The sequence below is a fragment of the Malus sylvestris genome, chromosome 2 (genome assembly GCF_916048215.2).
Source record: "Malus sylvestris chromosome 2, drMalSylv7.2, whole genome shotgun sequence".
NCBI classification, from domain to species: Eukaryota; Viridiplantae; Streptophyta; class Magnoliopsida; order Rosales; family Rosaceae; genus Malus; species Malus sylvestris.
Genome location: NC_062261.1, coordinates 35,914,478 through 35,937,962, shown reverse-complemented (window position 1 = coordinate 35,937,962; position 23,485 = coordinate 35,914,478). Strand labels below are relative to the sequence as shown.

The following is a 23,485-nucleotide window of genomic DNA, read 5'->3' as shown; positions in this document are numbered from 1 at the left end:
AGAAGGGAGGGAAAATGAGGGAGGGGGAATGGGTGGGTGCCCATAATTTTTTTTTTTTAAATTTTTAATTTTTTTTAATATTCACGTGGGCTCCATATTGATACGTCGCGCCCATTCATTGTCCACATGGGCGTCACGTCATCACTTACCGGGAGAATTAATAGTTTAACTAACAGATGTATGAAACTGTTCCAAAATTTACACTTTTGATATGACTTTAGGACAAAAAAAACTTGATATACTAAATGTTGAAAACCACATACCGTAAAAAGTAATAAAGTGATTCATCCAAAACTCTATTAGAAAAAGACGAGAGATAAAATTAAAAATGGTATAATTTCTCTGAAATATTACTAAAAGAAGAGTTTCACGCGGAGAAGTAAATCTAAACTAAATTGGATTCCACCGCACGCGGGGCCCAATAGCACGAACAGCCGTTAGATTATTTGTCTTTAACGGTTGAGATACGACGACGCTTAGGTTAAGTTTGAAAGTCGTACATGCGGCTATAAAACCAAAGCCATAGGGTTCAGTTGGAGTCAGAGGCTCAGAGCCAAAGTACATAGCCATTTCCCCTTACAGCAAAAACCGCCGCATAGAATTATTAGAGCAGTCCAGAAGATTTTCATGTTCAATTTTTGGGTTTGCTTTCAGATCTGTTTTGATTCAAATTTCCTCATGAAAAATATTACCGAATTCTATTAGTTCCTGCAATTCTTATTGTCGAATACCCCCAAATCATGATGTGATATGAAATGAGGAGATCTGGGAAAATTCAGATCTCCTCACTTCATATTACCTTATGATTTAGGTATGGCCAATTCAATCTAATCCCACCACCAGGTATGATTTCGTTGTTTGAACCTCTTCTTTTTGTGTTTTTGAAAAATATAAATTACTTTCTGAAAATTTTATCTGAACAGTTCACTTGAATTTGTTTTTTCTTTTTTTTATTGATCAGATATATGTTATGGTCACCATGGGCGCTATTTGGCCTGGCCCAATGCTCAATTTCAATGTTACGGCCTCGAGATTAATTTCTTTGATTCAATCTCTTTACAAACAAAATATATATATATATATATTTTTTTTTAAATCAATTCATTTTTGTTCTGTGGTTTTATCTTAAGTTTTCACTTGAATTTCTCTCCCGTAAAAAAAATTGAATTTTTCTGATTTGTTGATGATGAAATATGGTAAGGTAAGGTGGCTAATGACACTGTTTGGGCCGGCTCAATACCCATTTTTACATCATTTCCGGCCACCTTAACAATTTATCAGGTATATTGTTTTTTATTCAATCTCCATTTTTTTTTGAAAAAAATTAAATAAATAGAAATTTTTTTTCTGAAATATTTTCGTACCAGTTCAGTTGAATTTCATTATCTTAATGTCATTTGTTTTTGTTGTTAGGCAAAAAATCTGGTAATGTGGTTATTTAAGGCGGCCCACTGGGTTCTGGCCCTTTAATAAAAAAACTTATATTGAACCCCTATGCATTCTCCCCCGTTCTTTATAATTGTTTCGACTCAATAATCTTGAGCGGAAAAACTAGGGCACGACTACTCTTCCTTCCAAAACCATGGAATCTGGTAAGGGAAATTTCAATCTCTTAATGGAGAATGCTGGTCCTGAATCAGTAGATAGTGGATTACTCATGGAAAATGTTGATGCTGGTTCTGAAGACACTTTGTCTACAGTGAAGTCTGGTAATCGTGAATTTTATCTTTTGAATTTTGTTTGATTTATATACATTATCTGTGTAACATTTGGGTATTTTTCAGTTTGTTATTTTACATTGTTATAATACTTGTGGAATCTGTTCATTCTAATTTTGATTCGTAGTTCACTTTTGTTGTTTCCATTCTGAGGCCTTTTTTTATGATGAAAATTTGTGATGCTATTATAATTACCAATTATCGTTATAGAAATGTTTTTAGTTGACTGAATCTTCTTCTTTTTATTAGTATGTAAAGTCTTTTCCTTAGTATTCTTTCAAAACAGAGGCAATTATATTATCCGATTCACTTTGTTATTAAGGAGTCTGTTTTTTTTTGTAAGAAGTTGTGAATATGAATTGCCAGAATACCTTTTTTAAATGAATAAAAATGAATTTGGTTATATTGATTATTTCATGATTTTTTAATTTGCTTACTTTTCAGGTTGTAGTAAAGTTTCTGAGATGACTGTTGAGTGCGTTGGCACTGGCACAGTCTTGTGTGCAATTGTGTTGCCCAAAGGTGTTCTAATGGCATCAGATGCACGGATTACTAATTTGGAATCTACAAAGAGTAATTGCTATCATTTTTTTTTCTTTTTGTTTATTTGCTTATTTCAACAATTTCTGTTTATTCTTATTTGTCTCTTTTTTGTTTTAGTTTTGTATCCTGAAAAAAAGCTTTGGGAGATACGTGAAGAACCTCCTATTTACAGCTCATGGTGCCACTACAATCAGGGTGGTGTTGCCTTTATGCAATACTTAAAAAGGGAAGCAGTCAATCGTAACCTTGCTGATCTTGTTGAAGTGTCCGTAGATCATCTTAAACATGAAATTACTGAGAATTTCAATTTGCAGTGTTACATTTGCTCTGTTGAGCAAGAGGTATCTTAGTTTTTTAATTTTTATTGCCTAGTGTTATCTTTGTTTTATATACTCTGTATGTTGGACTTTTGATTAAATTTTATTATTTATATGTTGTTATTTGTAGGTTCCAAAGGCTTATGTAATATCTAGGTTTTGTGACATTGTTCACGTTAAAAACTGTAAAGCTGACAGCTGCACATGTTCAGAGTTTCAGATTGACTGCTGGCCTAGAGAATTGTACTATGGTGTTTATTGTATGGGAAGTGGAGGTCAAGTTGCGTGTAAGTCTTTGAAGTATTCGTTTAAAGGGAATTTTGAAAGTGATGCACATCAATGGAGTATAGAGCTGTTAAAGATTAACCAAAGTGCTAAATTTGAAGAAGCTGATGTTGATGTGCTGCTTGCACTGTTATCTTCCTCCTTCACAAAGGTTTCTTGTGGAGCTCCCTTTTTGAGTATGTTACTACCACATATTTGGTATAATTTAGTCTTTGTTGAACTTTTTATTTTAAAATTTTTTGATATATTTTTGTTTGTCTTTTAGTTTCAAGGATTCCTTGCGTAGGGAAAAGCCAGTCATATACTCATGATTTTCTTCCTAGTCTGAAGAGGTGTTTCAGTTTATTGGGTCGTATGCTGGATAACTCTGTATTTCTGATTTATCGTCAAGCCCTTGAAGGTTCCGATTTTGGAGAAGTTGTGGTTGAAAATATGTATGTATCTTTGTCTTGTTTCAGATTAATAATGCATGTGTTTCAAACTTCTTTCATGTAGTATGAATTTCTTTTGTTTTGTTTTTTTTTAATCTTATTTTGTAGGATCGGTGGATCTAATGCTCGGAATAATGGCATTGCTGTGGCTGTAATGGAGGGTAACTATGTTCTCCATTTCTTGAAGTTGAGGGATGGTAATTGCAGGAAGTATGTTCTTTCTCTGTTTGGTCCGGTAACTGCTGATGAAGATGTGCCAAATGTTGATCAGTTCTGTAGGAGTCCCACGTCTTTAATGTTTGGTAAACTGGATATGCTGATGATTGCGGATAAAGTAGAGACTCATGGGTTAGATGTTGCTGAAATCAATGACATGGAGTATGTTTTCCTTGGATTGCCGACTATCGACTTCATAGACAGTTTGGTAGAAGTAGGATCTGCAACGTTGCTTCCGTAGCTGTTATAGATGTTTTGGTTTTGCCGACTATTGACGTCTTTAGACAGTTTGATAGAAGTGGGAGCCGCAATGTTGCTTCAGTAGCTGTTATAGTTGTTTTGTAATGGTCTATCTCTTTAAAGGCAGGAAGGAGAGTATTTTGGATATCATTTTGTTTTGGATTATATCCTATTGGGATAACACTATATGTTTTGATCAATCTTATTGGGTATGCATAATTTGGGCTGCATTGTATGTTGTCGTGTTTAATCTGTTTGGTTGATGTTTGTTTTAATATTATCTTGTTTTTGCTGGTTTTATGCTTGTGTACTGATTGTTCCTGAATGTGGTTTTGGTTGTGTTTGGAAAACGTTACTGTGAATGTTGGTTGCATTTGTTGAGGTGATATTCAATGTATTTTGAGATGATTATTATTTGGTAAATGGAATGGTGGGGAGGGTGCGAGGGAAGAATCTGGAGCTTGGATGTAGATTTTGGGCAACTTGTTTATTTTATTTTATTTTATTTTTTGTTTTTTTGGCTGCTTCCCTTTGTTTCCTGTTTAATTGAGAGGTTGGGTGTTTTTTGGTTGAGGAGATGGTCTTTGGTCAACAGGCAGTGGGTTTTTGGGATATTTTCTAAACAAACCACCGAAACAGGAGAGAAGAAAACAGTCTCTGGTTGTCTCACGAAAACAGCACACAACAATGACAGTTTTGTTGGGTGCCACCGCAGCTGGTGGTGGCAACGGTGGTTGTTAGTTCTTAATAGCACTCCAGATTATATCGCTTGTATGACTGCTCGGAGATGTAACATTTGTAACATGACTGCTCGGAGAAATGGTGTTCATCTATGTCAAAGAGGCTTCGAAACAATGTGCGCCCCAATCTGAACCCAATGGTTCTGGTTATTCCAAGTGCAATTAATTAAATCAAATTCAACAATACTGTAAATGAATTTCGACTGCTAGCTGAGCACCACCCTTGGTCTCTTACATGGGGCAGTGATCCCGAATTTGGTATGGATGCTAGCTGAGCACCACTAGTCTTGTCCCAAGAAACACGAGCACCGTACCATGTAAGAGACCAAGGGAATTTCAACTGCTGTGGTGCCTTTAAATCAAATTAATTAAAATACCAGTGGAGGCCAGAAGCAATTTCGACTGCTGTGGTTCCTTTAATCCTCTAATTGCTATGATTTAAAATGTTTAAAATGTTCTAAGATCAAAAGTTCCCTTCTTACAAGTTATGCAACAAAACTGAAGGCCTTATTTATTTTTTATAGGCTGAAACTTTACATGCAAGTGGAACTTTTTAAGATAACGATGGGTAGATATTAGGCTGAGTATCTTAATGGAAAATTTGAACAAGGGATATCGTAGATGAATGTTCTAAAAATTTATTCCTTATTAGTGACATGTCAATTAGTTTGTAAATTTAGTCTACTTAGCATTACTCTTAAACTATATTTTGTAAACTACATGATGCGACAAGACATGCTTGGATTTCTTCTCCAAATCATTAAAGAAAGAATCTAATCGTCAATTGCCGTATCATGTGATCTACAAAATATGGTCTCTATATCATTTTTCCAAAAAATAAAAAATAAATAAATGTTTGGTGTTTTGTTCAATGTACTCTTGTAAATGAAGCTTATGTGTCTGTCACAGTAAAATAAATGTATGGTACGACCATGTCGAAAATAACCCAATAAAGTATAAGAAACAACATGAACGATGATCTTCGTATTGAGTATCAATATCATATTAACAACGTTATATTTATGTATTGGTTAAAAACTCTAAACCCAAGCCCTACACTTTGCTCTCAAAATGATCAACCCCATTTTTGACGGACATTCTAAATTTCAAAACTCAAAACGATGAACCAATTTCGAGGTTTGAGATTTAGCATGTCCTTAAAAAAAAAAAAAAAAAAACTTAACCCCGAGCTCTAACGCGCACCATCTAAATCCTAAAAGAAATAGGCTTGATGACGTAATCACCTTACTTTGATTTAGTATATAAACCACCTTACTGGCGCCTTTCCCCGCAGAAGCCCCAAATTCTCTCGCTCTTACAAAACAAAACCATGAACCCCCGATCCAGGGCGATAGCCAAGGCTAAGGCCAAGGCTAAGGCCAAGTCCAAATCCCTAGCCGGACCAGGATCCGGATCCGGGCAGGAGAAGATTCCAGGCCAACCGACGAAGCTCCGAGGTGAGATCCGGACTCCTCCCTCTTCTCTTGGTGTGCTTTTTTGCATGTTTGTTATGGTTTTAGGGTTTGAGAGGAGGAAGAAGATTTGCATGTTTGTTATGGTTTTAGGGTTTGTGAGGAGGAAGAGATTATCTCTAATTTTGAATTTGCAATTTAATTAACTCGATGTATATATGTTTTTAGGGTTACCGTGCTTGAACTTAATTAGGGTACTTGATGATGCCTAATTTTTCGTCTTCATAAAAATTCCCTGGCTATGCTGAAAATGTGTATTGTGTTTCCTTTCCATGCCTCATTACATAATACGAACTGAGCATAACTTTCTGTAGGATCTATCAAGTATCGTCCCAAATCTGTTTGATTTGGCCCTCCCGCGGTTACTCTACTTGTGTAGAATTAATTCTCAACAAATTTCATGCGTAGGGGACTATCTATTATTCTCAGTTAGCTATTTATACATATAATTCCATTGAGGATACCAGCCTTCGAACCCACGACATTGAGGATTTGTGCTTGCACCCTTAAACCTCAATGGTAGGAAGAAGGCCGGGAGCTATTTACACACACACACATGCACGAACCCACAACATTGAGGACTTGTGCTTCCACGCTTAACCACAATGGTAGGAAGAAGGCCGGTAGTTATTTACACACGAACCCACAACATCGAGGACTTGTGCTTGCACACTTAACCACAATGGTAGAAAGAAGGCCGGTAACAATTTACACACACACACACACACACGCGCAGGTGGCAATGGCATGCATATGGCTGGCTTTGTTACCTTCCTAACAAATTAACCCAGAGACAGAGTAGAACGTAATTGAGCATGAAGCACTAGTGGTAGGTATTTGATGATTCAGTGAGATATCCTCCTAACAAATGAACCCAAACAGAGTAGAACTTAATTGATCATGAATCAGTAGTAGTAATTATTTGATGATTCAATGAGATCGAGAATACAAAGTAATTAAGGGCCTGACCGGAATTCAGATGGCTTGCTTACTTAGCTTATATATGCACTGTGCAATTTGTATTATTAATTCATGTATCTCCACATTTCCTCAAACACACAGATGGCCCCTCCTCTCAACTCAAAAATGAAAAGGCTGTTGAAGAGAATTTGGCTAAAGTCCAACTTGACGAGGAGAATACTACTACTCCAAAATCAAAACCAGAAGAGAAGAAAATGAGCAGGGCGTTCACAGCTGAGAAACCTTTCAGATTCCAATTCAAACACCCTTGCGAAGTTTGCAATGTGTTTGGCCACTGGAGTGATAAATGCCCCTACCTGAAACGTATACCAGACAATGTAACTGAGGTTGGCAAGGGCTACAGAATATTGGATGGCCGTGGGCTGAGGTATGCTGATATGATGTGTTGTCTTCTTTGTGGCAAATTTTGTGACCACGAGGACGAGGACTGCCCGGATTTAAGCAAATTCATTGCAGAAGGCCACCCCCTTCTCAACCGAGTTCCTCGCAGCCCGTAATCTTGCTGATGGCGAGGATGCTGTTGGATTGTCTAGTCTTGGGATTTTCTTCGAGTTTCAGCAGTCTGTAGTCTGTATATATGTCTTTGAGTAAGCTCACCTGCCCCGTCCGTAGTGACTGATGGCTGGCGGATGGATACTGTATTTAGGTTTGGTTTGCTTGTGCTGGTCTTAGAATATTAATACTTGATTGTTCTTATTTCTAAGTGGGAAGCCCTTTGCTTGTGCTGGCCTTGGATGCAAAAGTTATTCAAAACACAGCTAACTTGCACGTTAATGAAACAAAAACAAACTTTTAGATCCCGTTTGACCAATTGATCCAACTGTGTTTTTTGTTTCATTGTTCACCAAAGAAAGCCCCGTCTTGGATGCGTGTTACCAAGGTTTGGGCGGCGGGTAGGGGCCCAACGCCTAGGCGTCTAAGTAGTGCCTAGGTGGCGGCCTTGGCCTTTCTTTTTTAATTTTAATTTATTTATTATATAATATATCCTTGTGTGTATATATGTATGTAAATATCTATTTATACATAACAAAATACATCAACATCATTGTATAGGATACATAAATTGCCAAATAGAATAACGTATGGATTATAAAATATTAGAACATATTGAAACACGAGGAACAAACATATAATGAGTGTTCATCCAAGTTTTTAACAAGTTTTTTACAATTTATTGAAAAAAAATAAAATGCAAAATGAAAGTTATCTATTTTTTGCTTAAGTGAGAGTCGCGACTTAGGCAAGTGCCTAGGCGAGGTAGGCGGGCGCCTAGGTAGGTCTAGGCGATCTTTCTTAATTTTTAAACACTTAAAGATTAATCGGGCCAGTGGTCAGTCGCCTAGCTCCTAGGCGGGCCTAGATGGCCCTAGGCAGGCATTTTAGAACAATGTTGTACCTGGTTGGATTGATGCTTTGCTTTGGTATGCTATTTGATCTCTTTCTTTCTTTTTTTCTTTAAGAAAAATAAGAGTTTACTATTGTTAAGGGGAGGGGAAGAGTTCGAAACTAGTACAATATTTAGGGGAACGAAGAGTTTTGAACCTAGGATGGGATGCATGAATAGAAGCCCAGTACCCTATCCATTAGGATATTGGACAACGTGCCTCTCTTTTGGCATGTGCTTGCTTTAGTTTGCTTGTATGGTGTTGGATTCGGGGTGTTGTTTTTAGTTCACTTGATCTCCAACACAATCCTGCACCACATTATATAAGAAATATTTTCCTTGTAAGCAGCAACAGTGACTTGATCACAGATTCTGTCGATCCATGGATTCCGTTGGATAATAAGCCGAACCAAACATTCACAATTAAACCAAACCAACCACTTGAAAACCTTTCAATGAGATCAAAATTTTGCTCCAATTTTGTGACTAACATGGATCCATAAAAAGTGCAATTTTTCAAGACATGTAAGATGTTCGACTCCACGAGGCAGTTGCTTCAACTCCAAGCATTCATCTCAATGACCACCGCACCCAGTCAGTCGAGAGGAATGGTTTAGAGTTAACTTGCAAGCTCTGTCTCTTTCTAATTTATTCACTTTGACTATTTCATTTGGCAATTCACAACTGGGAAAGCTTTATTAACATCTAAGATCCATTAGTAACACGATTCGATGATCGATGATCTTTTGAAACATGAGGAACAAACATATAATGATTTGATGAAAAAGGAGCAGCCATGGTAGAAGCATATTGTTTAACTGCTTCTTCCCCATTGTGTTTTTAACACAATTTCTCAGCTATCCAAATTGAAAGGGCAAGTTCGAGTACAAGGTCATGCATCTTGAACGCTTTAACCCTTCCGTGGGCTTCTCTCTTAACAGCTTTTTGTATGCCATTGGCAAGTGAGTCTGTTGTGTAGCTTTGAGCTATCTTTTTAGCTCAGCCCCTCCGAACGACATGCCACATTCCCATTTGCTATCCACAAACCTCTTGTAGTTTAGACTAGTTTAGAATACCGCCACGTAAAAAAAGAATTGGTTTCCCGATGACAGATTTACTTCTCAAATTAAAATACTTCATTCTCATAGCGATCACATACTTTTCAATTTGCCTGATATGAATAATTTTCATTGGCAAAGCAAGTCCCCTTGAGTTTGGCTCACATACAAATACAACCACCTAACAACTACGAATTTCAAAACACTGTCCAAAAGAATGTCAACTAAAAATGCAAAACAACTAATCAGCGTGTATAAGAAAATATTGTACATTTCTGATGATAATTAAGCCCACAACGATGCCCCAAAGCGAACTCTATCGCATAATCCCTCCACTTCCCCACCCCTATACAGTTTTCATAACCCTTTTGTTTTGTAACATTCGTATTACTCATACAATAGTCATTACACAACTCTTCCACGTTCCTTGTCCTCTTTTCCCACATCACATTAGAGCTTCCAAAAACAGTTTGTACCAAAGCGTTGAGAGTGGTAGGCGAACGAAGAAACCAAAGTCTATACTCTCACCTCCCATTCTGCACACAATGCACCAATATAGAGATAGACTTTCATTAATCTTTCCTTCTTCAGCAATGTTACAAGTATTAACTCTACCATGAGCCAAAATCTATCCAAAAATCTGTGCCTCATATGGTTCTTTTGCTTTCCAAATCATCCGAAGAGGATAAAAAAGGGGAGGAGATGATCCATTAATTAATCTGCTGAAGAATGACTCGCACAAAAATACATGGGATGACTCAAATCTTCCAATAAGTTCTATTCGATATAGTCAATCAATAGTAAAGACACATTTTCATGTAAATGATGTAAAGAAGAAAGCACCATAACCTCCAAATCTTTCTAAAACCTAATCTCTACCCCCAATCCCTACCGCTAAACAAAGATAGGATTGAAAGGATTATCATGTGATATTCCTTCCCAAGGACATTGACTCAAGCCCTTAACCACAATATCACCCATTAACATTTATTTAACATTTTCTTTCAATGCGAATATTCAGCAGTGATTACCAATAAAGTAGATGCAACATGAATGTGAATTTACAGATATTAAGATCGAGCAGGAGTACATGTTACGTCACCTGCTACGTAGGTGGACACAGGCTATCATTACTTTGTCCGAGTTTTGACCATCCTCCAAGTTCAAATTGTTTATATTTGAAGATAGCTCTTCATTAAGATGAGCGTACTAGCATCCAATCAACCTTGTGCCTGCAAAACACAATGGTTTACAAAGTGCATTTTGTAATTAATATAGGAAATTATTTCATTAAACTAAGCTATAGTAAAACGCTAAAAGCTGAGATAAATTTAGTCCTTTCAGAAGAAAACTAGCGAGCACAGTGGTCATGTCTCTGGGCATCATTCGAAGATCTGGAATAGTATCCCACATTAGTTAAGGTTAGGGGGTTTTTATGGGATGAAAGAGAGTTGCTCATTGTCAAGCACATAGGTCAATTAAAGTCAGGTTGCTAAGTTCTAATTAAACCAAAGTATATAAAATCCCCAAGAAACCCAACAAATGAGTCGAGGTTGAGTCAACACCACTCAAATTTCAACGGAAAACCCTTCAAACTCCCTCACCTCTCTAAATAGATTTCTTTATTATTTTAACATGTAACTCATGTGATGATTGACTAGAAACAGAGTAACTTCATCCGTAGCTCAGCACAAAATTAGAAAGGCAAAGCAGAAAAAAGTCATAGAGAAGGGGAAGTGATTTTAATGTACCTGAATTTTCCTTGGTGGTAATCATCCTATTTTTCAAGTCTTGAGCAGCCTCATTCATGCCTCGTTCATTGTAGGCTTGGATCATGGTAACAAATGTGATAAGATCAGGCACACATTTTTTCTCTTTCATTGCTAAAAACAGTTCGCTCACCTTTCTTAGGTCACCAGCCCGACAATAAGCACTAACAATACAGTTGAAAAAAGGTGTATCTAACATGACATCCGAATTCTCTACTTGCCTCAAAATGGAATCAACTTTACTTATACTCCCAGCTTTGCTATACGCACTAACAAGAGAACAATAGGTGATAGAGTTGGGCTTCATTCCTTGATGCTTCATTCTTCGGAAGTATTCGTCCATCTTCTCAATATTTCCAGCTTTACCGAATACCTCAATTACAATATTATAAGTAACAATAGTTGGGGTGAAAAACCTTTTCTTCATAAATTCCATAACAGATCTCATCTTTTCGTACATTCTTGCCTTCCCGTATGATTTAATCAGGATATTGAATGTCTTAGGGTCTGGCCTTATTCCCATTAGCTGAAATTCATCATACCACTTCTCCATCTTCTCTATCTGCCCACAATTCCCATAAGCACTGAGAAAAGAATTGAAAGTGAAAACATCAGGAAGGCAGCTGCCACTTTCAATCATATTTGTCAACGTTTCCTCCATCAGTTCAAACATTTCAGCCTTACCATATCCATCAATTAGGGTATTGTATATGACTGTGTTGCATCTAATCCCCAGGTACGACATCTCAGCAAGAACGCGGTCAATCAGGTCAGGACGATTGAACTTGGTGCAGGAATTAATAAGAATAGAATATGTATATACGTCTGGTTTGCAGTCAGAAACTGACTTCATACATCAACCGTAGAGAATGCCTCGTCAAGGAGGCCACTTTTGCCATAAACACTAACAAGAGCTGTGTAGACATCAACAGTAGGTTTGAGCCCATCACTCAACATGAGCTCAAAAAGCAAGCTGGCCTGCTCAGGTTGCCTGCACTTGCCAAGCATCATCAGCACCTTGGTGTACGTTTGGCATCTCGGCTCATACCAGTGCTGCTTACGAAGTAGACCAAAAATCTAAAGAAATGAACCATTGGTTTTGGATTAAAAACAACTCAAAAGTTGAACAAAAGGGAGAAACAAAGACTCAAATTAATCCAGTGTATTTAAGATTGCAAACCAAGATGCTATAACTAGAACTGAAAATTCTTGTGCAGAAGTATTTAGTTTTAGATGTCCAGAGGAGTTTGGAATTGAACCGTTTGCTCATATAACTAATGAAAATGAACAAAATTGCAGCTATAAGCTTACTTCTCATCAAGTTTCACTTATTTACTAACAGAATTGAGAAAACAGAACATCTAACAGACCCAGAAGCCTCAATTGACAAAACAATAAAATCCTACAAAACCAAAGATCACTACTTTCTTCTGAGGCAACAAGTAATCCTATCCCCACTCACTCAACTAAGGCCCGTTTGGGAATGAGGTGATTTTAAAAAAAACCACTGTGAAAAAAAGCTGAGGGTCATTTTTGTGTTTGGTAAACTGAAAAAAAATGGCTTATTTTGGAAGCTGCTGTGAGAATAAGCTGAAAATCAAAGGAAAAGCTGAAGCTGCTATTTGCTGCTTTTAAAAAAAGCCAGTTTTTTCAAAGCACACGGAGCTACAGTGCTCCTTTAATGAAAAGACACACTATCATCCTGATTTTTTTTCCAAAAGCACTTTCACAAAAAAGTTTACCAAACACTCTACTGGCTTTATTTCACAGCCGCTTATTCTCACAGCACAGCCGCTTATTCTCACAGCAGCTTTTTTTCAAAGCACAGCAATACCAAACCAGCCCTAAAGCTGTCAGCTTTTCATTTCATAATTAAAGTTCAATAGTTTCAAACTTACAATATCATTATTTTTAAAACAAAACAAACAACCCAAAATCCAAAATTCTCAGAAAAAAAAAACCCCCCAATTCCGAAATTCTTAGAAACAAAAAAACCCACTTCCGAAATTCTCAGAAACCAAAAAAAATAAAAAACAGGAGAGAAAGTTCCAACAGACCTTGAGAGCAGTTTCCCAGAGATTGGCTGCAATAGCCTCGTCCAGAGCCTCCAAAACGGCCTTGGGCCAAAGGTTGTTGTACTTCTTGGAGTTGGCTTTCCTCTCAATGTTTCTCACGGCGGCGTCCGTTCGGAGGAGTTGAGACAGATTCTTCTGCTCCTAGACGGGTCGGAACTCCGTTTCGATAAACGGAGGCAGCGGATTGTTGGGTTTGGTTTGTGGGTGTGTTCAGAGTAGAACGTCGTCCAATATGTGGCGCCGGTTAAGGAGGTTGAGGTCGAGACGCGCAGGTTAGTGGGATAAAGGAGTTGACGCTCCATTGCGCCGGGGCAAGTGATTGTCTCTTGACTGTTACGCGGGTAATGGGAGTGACGCTGGGTGGTCGGGGCTTTAAAGAAGAAGATCAGAAGTATCAGAGTGCCTAGGATAGGATGCGCTGGCAGGGGGAATTTGGAAAAGTAACCCTCTAGGATTATATAGTACTATTTAAAGATTATGGTAATAGTAGTGAATTAGTGACACATAAGAAAATATGTAAAAATATAAACTGTATTGAAAATCATGTACCTAACTATATGATACTACTAGTAGTGTACCGAAATGTTGGTACCTAAATATATTATACTAAACTAGTGTACCAAAATATTCGTACCTAAACATATTATACTAACCCAGTATACATAAATGTTCGTACCTAAAATATATTGTAATGAATTAGTAGCAGATAAAGAAATATGCAAAAACATAAGTGTACTGAAAAATCTCTACGAAAATATTTTCTTATATAAGATGCTTACCATAATAAGAATTAAAATTTATAATATTCTCATAAAATTTGAATTCATAAATTATAAATATATATATATATATATAAATTTAATCTTATTTAGGAATTAAAATCTAGTTTTCTATAAACTAAATGTACGGTACGACCATGTCGAAAATAATCCGATAAAGTATAAGAAACAACATGAACGACGATATTCGTATGGGATAGGATTAAAGGATAAATATTTTTTCAAATATTTTTACACTCTTTTTAAGCCTTTTGATTACATGACATCCAATAATTCTTATTTATTTATTAAATAACATAGATGCTTATGTGGATTTTAATTAATATTAAAGATTAAATAAAACTAAAAAAATAACATAAAATATGGAAAATTAAAATTAAAATTAAAAAAAGGAAGAAACTTTAACTGAAATTGGTTCTCCCATTCCCATTTCGATCAAGACTTGGATTTAGACTTTGAACCCTAATAAAAAAATCATTAACTAATGTTTTTTTTTTCAGACTTGGATTCAAACTTCATCTTTTATGTATTCGGGCTCTTAGCAAATATTTTCTTCGTTCTGTTGGTAATTTTAAAAGAACAAATTGAATGGGAATACACAATATTATAGAGGTGATATTGGTATCACATAACATAAGAAAAAATACATCTTACATCTTTGTGTTTTAAGACGAGAGATTCCATATTCTGTGATTTTTTTTAAAACTCCGTTAGTAGTTCCCAGATGCAGTAATTTTAAAGAACCGAATTCAATTTTCTCAAATTATCAAAAGCAAGCACACAACAAGGTTTGGAATTAGGTCAAATGAAATAACATGAACAAGGGTAATATATTCAACTTCATGTAATTGCCATACAAGTCATGAAGTTGCAAAAGCATATCAGCAAAGGGGGAGAACTGCGAACAACTAGGGTTTCTTTCTTTTTTTAATTTTAGTTTTAATTTTTCAAATTTTACGTTTCTTTTTCAGTTTTATTTGATCTTTAATATTAGTTAAAATCCACATAAGCATTCATGTCATTTAATAAATAAATAAGAATTATTGGATGTCATGTAGGGCCGGTCCAGAGATTTTTGAGGCCCGGGGCGACGTCAAAAAAAAATGCCTAACTTCATGTAAGAAAATTATTTATTTTCACACATAAGACATCGAAAAAATTATACTTAGAAAAACATTTCAAACTCAATAATTTAGAAACACAGAAATACTAATTTATTTTGTATTGAGAGAGGGAAACAAAAAAACTTCGGGCTTACAAGTAGATAGATGATGAGTTTTGTTTTCCATCTGAACTTTGAATATGTTTTTGAATAAATCGTGAGATGTTTTTTTTTCTTTTTTACTAACCTTGTCAATATTGGACTAAAAAATAATGATGTTTTCGAGTCTTTAATTGATATGTATTATTAATGAATGGACACTAAATTAAACATTTTGATGACACGTCATATAATTTGCAAATTTGGTCTACATATTATTCTTTGTTGAAGATTAGACTTGAATTAAAACGAACATTTAAAAATAACAACCCACATAGCTACTAGATAGTAACTAAAAATAAATTAACAACCAAACAAAAAATTGTAAAAATTGAAAAAAATAAACATGCAAATAGCATTTCGAACTTAGGACCTCTTGTTAATTTTAAATAACAAAAATCATTGTTTCTAATTAAACTTCTTGACCCTTTAACCAAAATTTATAAATTTATACTCTTATAAAAAGAAATTTGTAAAAAATAAAAAGTAAATACGCACACATGGTGTTTTGAACCCAAGACCTCCTCATTATTTTAAAATGACAAACCACCACTTCTAGTTAAATTTATGTGTCTTTGAACCAAATTTTATAAATATATACTCTTATAAAAACATATATAAATATATCACCCTAATAATTTTGGTGCCCCTAATTTTTTGGGGCCCTGGACGGTCGCCCTGCCTGCACTGGGCCTGGGCCGACCCTGATGTCGTGTAATCAAAAGGCTTAAAAAGAGTGTGAAAGTATTTGTTCCTTGATCCTATCCCTATTCGTGTTGAGTATCAATATCATATTAACAACTTTATATTCATGTATTGGTTAAAAACTCTAAACCCAAGCCCTACACTCAAAGCTCTAAGCTATTCCAAAGAACACTCTAAAACTCATAACTCAAAATGATCCACCCCATTTTTTACGGACATTCTAAATTTCAAAACTCAAAACGATATTTCGAGTTTTGAGATTTAGAATGTCCTCCTTTAAGAAGAAGAAGAAAAGAAAAAAAAAAAAAAAAAAAAAACCTTAACCCCGAGCTCTAGCGTGCACCATCTAAATCCTAAAAGAAATAGGCTTGATGACGTAATCACCTTACTTTGATTTAGTATATAAACCACCTTTCTAGCGCCTTCCCATGCAGAAGCCCCAAATTCTCTCGTCGCTTACAAAACAAAACCATGAACCCCCGATCAAGGGCGATAGCCAAGGCTAAGGCCAAGTCCAAGTCCCTAGCCGGACCAGGATCCGGATCCGGGCAGGAGAAGATTCAAGGCCAACGGACGAAGCTCGGAGGTGAGATCCGGACTCCTCCCTCTTCTCTTGGTGTGCTATGGTTTTAGGGTTTGTGAGGAGGAAGAAGATTTGCATGTTTGTTATGGTCTTAGGGTTTGTGAGGAGAAAGAGATTATCTCTAATTTCGAATTTGCAGCTTAATTAACTCGATGTATGTATGTTTTTAGGGTTACCGTGCTTGAACTTAATTAGGGTACTTGATGATGCCCAATTTTTCGTCTTCATAAAAATTCCCTGGCTATACTGAAAATGTGTATTTTGTTTCCTTTCCATGCCTCATTACATAATACGAACTGAGCATAACTTTCTATCAAGTATCGTCCCAAATCTGTTTGATTTGGCCCTCCCGCAGTTACTCTACTTGTGTAGAATTAATTCTCAACAAATTTCATGCGTAGGGGACTATCTATATTATTCTCAGTTAGCTATTTATACATATAATTTCATGCGTAATTGAGCATGAAGCACTGGTGGTAGGCTTTTGATGATTCAATGAGATATCCTCCTAACAAATGAACCCAAACAGAGTAGAACTTAATTGATCATGAATCAGTAGTAGTAATTATTTGATGATTCAATGAGATCGAGAATCCAAAGTAATTAAGGGCCCGACCGGAATTCAGATGGCTTGCTTACTTAGCTTATATATGCACTGTGCAATTTGTATTATTAATTAATGTATCTCCACATTTCCTCAAACACACAGATGGCCCTCCCTCTCAACTCAAAAATGAAAAGGCTGTTGAAGAGAATCTGGCTAAAGTCCAACTTGACGAGGAGAATACTACTACTCCAAAATCAAAACCAGAAGAGAAGAAAATGAGCAGGGCATTCACAGCTGAGAAACCTTTCAGATTCCAATTCAAACACCCTTGCGTAGTTTGCAATGTGTTTGGCCACTGGAGTGATAAATGCCCCTACCTGAAACGTATACCGGAGAATGTAACTGAGGTTGGCAAGGGCTACAGAATATTGGATGGTCGTGGGCTGAGGTATGCTGATATGATGTGCTGTCTTCTTTGTGGCAAATTTCGTGACCACGAGGATGAGGACTGCCCGGATTTAAGCAAATTCATTGCAGAAGGCCACCCCCTTCTCAACCGAGTTCCTCGCAGCCCGTAATCTTGCTGATGGCGAGGATGCTGTTGGATTGTCTAGTCTTGGGATTTTCTTCGAGTTTCAGCACTCTGTAGTCTGTATATATGTCTTTGAGTAAGCTCACCTGCCCCGTCCGTAGTGACTGATGGCTGGCGGATGGATACTGTATTTAGGTTTGGTTTGCTTGTGCTGGTCTTAGAATATTAATACTTGATTGTTCTTATTTCTAAGTGGGAAGCCCTTTGCTTGTGCTGGCCTTGGATGCAAAAGTTATTCAAAACACAGCTAACTTGCACGTTAATGAAACAAAAACTTTTAGATCCCGTTTGACCAATTGATCCAACTGTGTTTTTTGTTTCATTGTTCACCAAAGAAAGCCCCGTCTTGGATGCGTGTTTACAAGGTTTGGGCGGCTGGTAGGGGCCCAACGCCTAGGCGTCTAAGTAGTGCCTAGGTGGCGGCCTTGGCCTTTCTTTTTTAATTTTAATTTATTTATTATATAATATATCCTTGTGTGTATATATGTATGTAAATATCTATTTATACATAACAAAATACATCAACATCATTGTATAGGATACATAAATTGCCAAATAGAATAACGTATGGATTATAAAATATTAGAATATATTGAAACACGAGGAACAAACATATAATGAGTGTTCATCCAAGTTTTTTACAATTTATTGAAAAAAATAAAATACAAAATGAAAGCTATTTATTTTCTGCTTAAGTGAGAGTCGCGACTTAGGCAAGTGCCTAGGCGAGGTAGGCGGGAGCCTAGGTAGGTCTAGGCGATCTTTCTTAATTTTTAAACACTTAAGGATTAATTGGGCCGGTGATCAACTGCCTAGCTCCTAGGTGGGCCTAGACGGCCCTAGGCAGGCATTTTAGAATAATGTTGTACCTGGTTGGATTGATGCTTTGCTTTGGTATGCAGTTTGATCTCTTTCTTTTTTTTTTCTTTAAGAAAAAGAAGAGTTTACTATTGTTAAGGGGAGGGGAAGAGTTCGAAACTAGTACAATATTTAGGGGAACGAAGAGTTTCGAACATGGAATGCATGAATAGAAGCCCAATACCCTATCCATTAGGATATTGGACAACGTGCCTCTCTTTTGGCCTGTGCTTGCTTTAGTTTGCTTGTATGGTGTTGGCTTCGGGGTGTTGTTTTTAGTTCACTTGATCTCCAACACAATCCTGAACCACATTATATAAGAAATATTTTCCTTGTAAGCAGCAGCATCAGCGACTTGATCACTTATTCTGTCGATCCATGGATTCCGTTGGATAATAAGCCGAACCAAACATTCACAATTAAACCAAACCAAGCACTTGAAAACCTTTCAATGAGATCAAAATTTTGCTCCAATTTTGTGACTAACATGGATCCATAAAAAAGTGCAATTTTTCAAGACATGTAAGATGTTCGACTTCACGAGGCAGTTGCTTCAACTCCAAGCATTCATCTCTATGACCACCGCACCCAGTCAGTCGAGAGGAATGGTTTAGAGTTAACTTGCAAGCTCTGTCTCTTTCTAATTTATTCACTTTGACTATTTCATTTGGCAATTCACAATTGGGAAAGCTTTATTAACATCTAAGATCCATTAGCAACACGATTCAATGATCGATGATCTTTTGAAACATGAGGCACAAACATATAATGATTTGATGAAAAAGGAGCAGCCATGGTAGAAGCATATTGTTTAACTGCTTCTTCCCCATTGTGTTTTTAACACAATTTCTCAGCTTTCCAAATTGAAAGGGCAAGTTCGAGTACAAGGTCATGCATCTTGAACGCTTTAACCCTTCCGTGGGCTTCTCTCTTAACAGCTTTTTGTATGCCATCGGCACGTGAGTTCTGCTGTGTAGCTTTGAGCTATCTTTTTTAGCTCATCCCCTCGGAACGACATGCCACATTCCCATTTGCTATTCACATACAACCACCTAACAACTATGAATTTCAAAACACTGTCCAAAAGAATGTCAACTAAAAATGCAAAACAACTAATCAACGTGTATAAGAAATATTGTACATTTCTGATGATAATTAAGCCCACAACGATGCCCCAAAGCGAACTCTATCACATAATCCCTCCACTTCCCCACCCCTATACAGTTTTCATAACCCTTTTGTTTTGTAACATTCGTATTACTCATACAATAGTCATTACACAACTCTTCCACGTTCCTTGTCCTCTTTTCCCACATCACATTAGAGCTTCCAAAAACAGTTTGTACCAAAGCGTTGAGAGTGGTAGGCGAACGAAGAAACCAAAGTCTATACTCTCACCTCCCATTCTGCACACAATGCACCAATATAGAGATAGACTTTCATTAATCTTTCCTTCTTCAGCAATGTTACAAGTATTAACTCTACCATGAGCCAAAATCTATCCAAAAATCTGTGCCTCATATGGTTCTTTTGCTTTCCAAATCATCCGAAGAGGATAAAAAAGGGGAGGAGTTGATTCATTAATTAATCTGCTGAAGAATGACTCGCACAAAATACATGGGATGACTCAAATCTTCCAATAAGTTCTATTCGATATAGTCAATCAATAGTAAAGACACATTTTCATGTAAATGATGTAAAGAAGAAAGCACCATAACCTCCAAATCTTTCTAAAACCTAATCTCTACCCCCAATCCCTACCGCTAAACAAAGATAGGATTGAAAGGATTATCATGTGATATGCCTTCCCAAGGACATTGACTCAAGCCCTTAACCACAATATCACCCATTAACATTTATTTAACATTTTCTTTCAATGCGAATATTCAGCAGTGATTACCAATAAAGTAGATGCAACATGAATGTGAATTTACAAATATTAAGATTGAGCAGGAGTATATGTTACGTCACCTGCTAGGTAGGTGGACACAGGCTATCATTACTTTGTCCGAGTTTTGACCATCATCCAAGTTCAAATTGTTTATATTTGAAGATAGCTCTTCATTAAGATGAGTGTACTAGCATCCAATCAACCTTGTGCCTGCAAAACACAATGGTTTACGTAGTGCATTTTGTAATTAATATAGGAAATTATTTCATTAAACTAAGCTATAGTAAAACGCTAAAAGCAGAGATAAATTTAGTCCTTTCAGAAGAAAACTAGCGAGCACAGTGGTCATGTCTCTGGGCATCATACGAGATCTGGAATAGTATCCCACATTAGTTGAGGTTAGGGAGTTTTTATGGGATGAAAGAGAGTTGCTCATTGTCAAGCACATAGGTAAATTAAAGTCAGGTTGCTAAGTTCTAATTAAACCTAAGTATATAAAATCCCCAAGAAACCCAACAAATGAGTCGAGGTTGAGTCAACACCACTCAAATTTCAACGGAAAACCCTTCAAACTCCCTCACCTCTGTAAATAGATTTCTTTATTATTTTAACATGTAACTCATGTGATGATTGACTAGAAACAGAGTAACTTCATCCGTAGCTCAGCACAAAATTAGAAAGGCAAAGCAGAAAAAAGTCATAGAGAAGGGGAAGTGATTTTAATGTACCTGAATTTTCCTTGGTGGTAATCATCCTATTTTTCAAGTCTTGAGCAGCCTCATTCATGCCTCGTTCATTGTAGGCTTGGATCATGGTAGCATATGTGATATGATCAGGCACACATTTTTTCTCTTTCATTGCTAAAAACAGTTCGCTCACCTTTCTTAGGTCACCAGCCCGACAATAAGCACTAATAATACAGTTGAAAAAAGGTGTATCTAACATGACATCCGAATTCTCTACTTGCCTCAAAATGGAATCAACTTTACTTATACTCCCAGCTTTGCTATACGCACTAACAAGAGAACAATAGGTGATAGAGTTGGGCTTCATTCCTTGATGCTTCATTCTTCGGAAGTATTCGTCCATCTTCTCACTATTTCCAGCTTTACCGAATACCTCAATTACAATATTATAAGTAACAATAGTTGGGGTGAAAAACCTTTTCTTCATAAATTCCATAACAGATCTCATCTTTTCGTACATTCTTGCCTTCCCGTATGATTTAATCAGGATATTGAATGTCTTAGGGTCTGGCCTTATTCCCATCAGCTGAAATTCATCATACCACTTCTCCATGTTCTCTATCTGCCCACAATTCCCATAAGCACTGAGAAACGAATTGAAAGTGAAAACATCAGGAAGGCAGCTGCCACTTTCAATCATATTTGTCAACGTTTCCTCCATCAGTTCAAACATTTCAGCCTTACCATATCCATCAATTAGGGTATTGTATATGACTGTGTTGCATCCAATCCCCAGGTACGACATCTCAGCAAGAACTTGTTCAATCAGGTCAGGACGATTGAACTTGGTGCAGGAATTAATAAGAATAGAATATGTATATACGTCTGGTTTGCAGTCAGAAACTGACTTCATATCATCGACGGTAGAGAATGCCTTGTCAAGGAGGCCACTTTTGCCATAAACACTAACAAGAGCTGTGTAGACATCAACAGTAGGTTTGAGCCCATCACTCAACATGAGCTCAAAAAGCAAGCTGGCCTGCTCAGGTTGCCTGCACTTGCCAAGCATCATCAGCACCTTGGTGTACGTTTGGCATCTCGGCTCATACCAGTGCTGCTTACGAAGTAGACCAAAAATCTAAAGAAATGAACCGTTGGTTTTGGATTAAAAACAACTCAAAAGTTGAACAAAAGGGAGAAACGAAGACTCAAAGTAATCCAGTGTATTTAAGATTGCAAACCAAGATGCTATAACTAGAACTGAAAATTCTTGTGCAGAAGTATTTAGTTTTAGACGTCCAGAGGAGTTTAGAATTGAACCGTTTGCTCATATAACTAATGAAAATGAGCAAAATTGCAGCTATAAGCTTACTTCTCATCAAGTTTCACTTATTTACTAACAGAATCGAGAAAACAGAACATCTAACAGACCCAGAAGCCTCAATTGACAAAACAATAAATTCCCACAAAACCAAAGATCACTACTTTCTTCTGAGGCAACAAGTAATCCTATCCCCACTCAACTAAAGCTGTCAGCTTTTCATTTCATAATTAAAGTTCAATAGTTTCAAACTTACAATATCATTATTTTTAGAACAAAACAAACAACCCAAAATCCAAAATTCTCAGGAAAAAAAAAACAAAAAAAACAAAACCCCAATTCCAAAATTCTTAGAAACAAAAAAACCCATTTCCGAAATTCTCAGAAACCAAAAATAAATAAAAAAAACAGGAGAGAAAGTTCCAACAGACCTTGAGAGCAGTTTCCCAGAGATTGGCTGCAATAGCCTCGTCCAGAGCCTCCAAAACGGCCTTGGGCCAAAGGTTGTTGTACTTCTTGGAGTTGGCTTTCCTCTCAATGTTTCTCACGGCGGCGTCCGTTCGGAGGAGTTGAGACAGATTCTTCTGCTCCTTCGTCAGAGACGGGTCGGAGCTCCGTTTCGATAAACGGAGGCAGCGGATTGTTGGGTTTGGTTTGTGGGTGTGTTCAGAGTAGAACGTCGTCCAATATGTGGCGCCGGTTAAGGAGGTTGAGGTCGAGACGCGCAGGTTAGTGGGATAAAGGAGTTGACGCTCCATTGCTTGGGGCCAGTGATTGTCTCTTGACTGTTACGCGGGTAATGGGAGTGACGCTTGGTGGTCGGGGTTTTAAAGAAGAAGATCAGAAGTATCAGAGTGTGCCTAGGATAAGATGCGCTGGCAGGCCAGGTTACAGGGAGAATTTCAAAGTAACTGGTATTTAATCTCGATATTTCATGTGTCATAAAATAATTAGATGGACACATAAGTGTATATTATTTTTTTAATCATATTTTTATATGTTAAGTATCGCTTGAGTACTTAATACTTGAAAG

General features: G+C 36.9%; 3 protein-coding genes across 21 annotated transcripts; 2 read left to right on the top strand and 1 right to left on the bottom strand.

Moving 5' to 3' along the window:
* Window positions 1-554: 554 nt before the first annotated feature.
* On the top strand, window positions 555-4,050 carry LOC126614086 (uncharacterized). Of its 6 annotated transcripts, XM_050281718.1 has the most exons (7): window positions 555-843; window positions 1,202-1,281; window positions 1,414-1,709; window positions 2,163-2,602; window positions 2,709-3,039; window positions 3,129-3,297; window positions 3,403-4,050. In XM_050281718.1, exons 3-7 carry the CDS (start codon window positions 1,583-1,585, stop codon window positions 3,749-3,751), a joined length of 1,416 nt encoding a protein of 471 aa, XP_050137675.1. In that variant the 5' UTR covers window positions 555-843; window positions 1,202-1,281; window positions 1,414-1,582; the 3' UTR covers window positions 3,752-4,050. The 6 variants fall into 6 exon arrangements, with proteins under 6 accessions (XP_050137675.1, XP_050137674.1, XP_050137672.1 ...); XM_050281717.1 differs by having other exon boundaries at window positions 1,202-1,709; XM_050281715.1 differs by having other exon boundaries at window positions 962-1,709.
* Window positions 4,051-5,769: 1,719 nt separating this feature from the next.
* On the top strand, window positions 5,770-17,888 carry LOC126591613 (uncharacterized). Of its 5 annotated transcripts, none has more exons than XM_050257401.1 (3): window positions 5,771-5,947; window positions 7,025-7,269; window positions 17,512-17,888. In XM_050257401.1, the coding sequence occupies exons 1-3, from the start codon at window positions 5,821-5,823 to the stop codon at window positions 17,680-17,682; spliced, it is 543 nt and encodes a 180-aa protein (XP_050113358.1). In that variant the 5' UTR covers window positions 5,771-5,820; the 3' UTR covers window positions 17,683-17,888. The 5 variants fall into 5 exon arrangements, with proteins under 5 accessions (XP_050113366.1, XP_050113331.1, XP_050113358.1 ...); XM_050257391.1 differs by having other exon boundaries at window positions 7,025-7,310; window positions 17,553-17,888; XM_050257409.1 differs by lacking the exon at window positions 7,025-7,269 and having other exon boundaries at window positions 5,770-5,947; window positions 17,267-17,888.
* Window positions 9,441-23,368, bottom strand: LOC126591582 (pentatricopeptide repeat-containing protein At3g53170). Of its 10 annotated transcripts, none has more exons than XR_007612434.1 (5): window positions 22,884-23,368; window positions 21,608-22,269; window positions 11,137-11,570; window positions 10,488-10,617; window positions 9,441-9,921 (listed from the first exon to the last, which is right to left on the bottom strand). XR_007612434.1 is itself a non-coding variant. In XM_050257360.1 (4 exons), exons 1-4 carry the CDS (start codon window positions 23,208-23,210, stop codon window positions 9,902-9,904), a joined length of 1,443 nt encoding a protein of 480 aa, XP_050113317.1. In that variant the 5' UTR covers window positions 23,211-23,368; the 3' UTR covers window positions 9,441-9,901. The 10 variants fall into 10 exon arrangements, 4 of the variants coding, with proteins under 4 accessions (XP_050113317.1, XP_050113322.1, XP_050113288.1 ...); XR_007612432.1 differs by having other exon boundaries at window positions 11,137-11,923; window positions 21,961-22,269; window positions 22,884-23,366; XR_007612435.1 differs by lacking the exons at window positions 10,488-10,617; window positions 11,137-11,570 and adding exons at window positions 19,607-19,960; window positions 20,526-20,655 and having other exon boundaries at window positions 9,441-9,566; window positions 21,174-22,269; window positions 22,884-23,365.
* Between the last annotated feature and the right edge of the window lie 117 nt (window positions 23,369-23,485).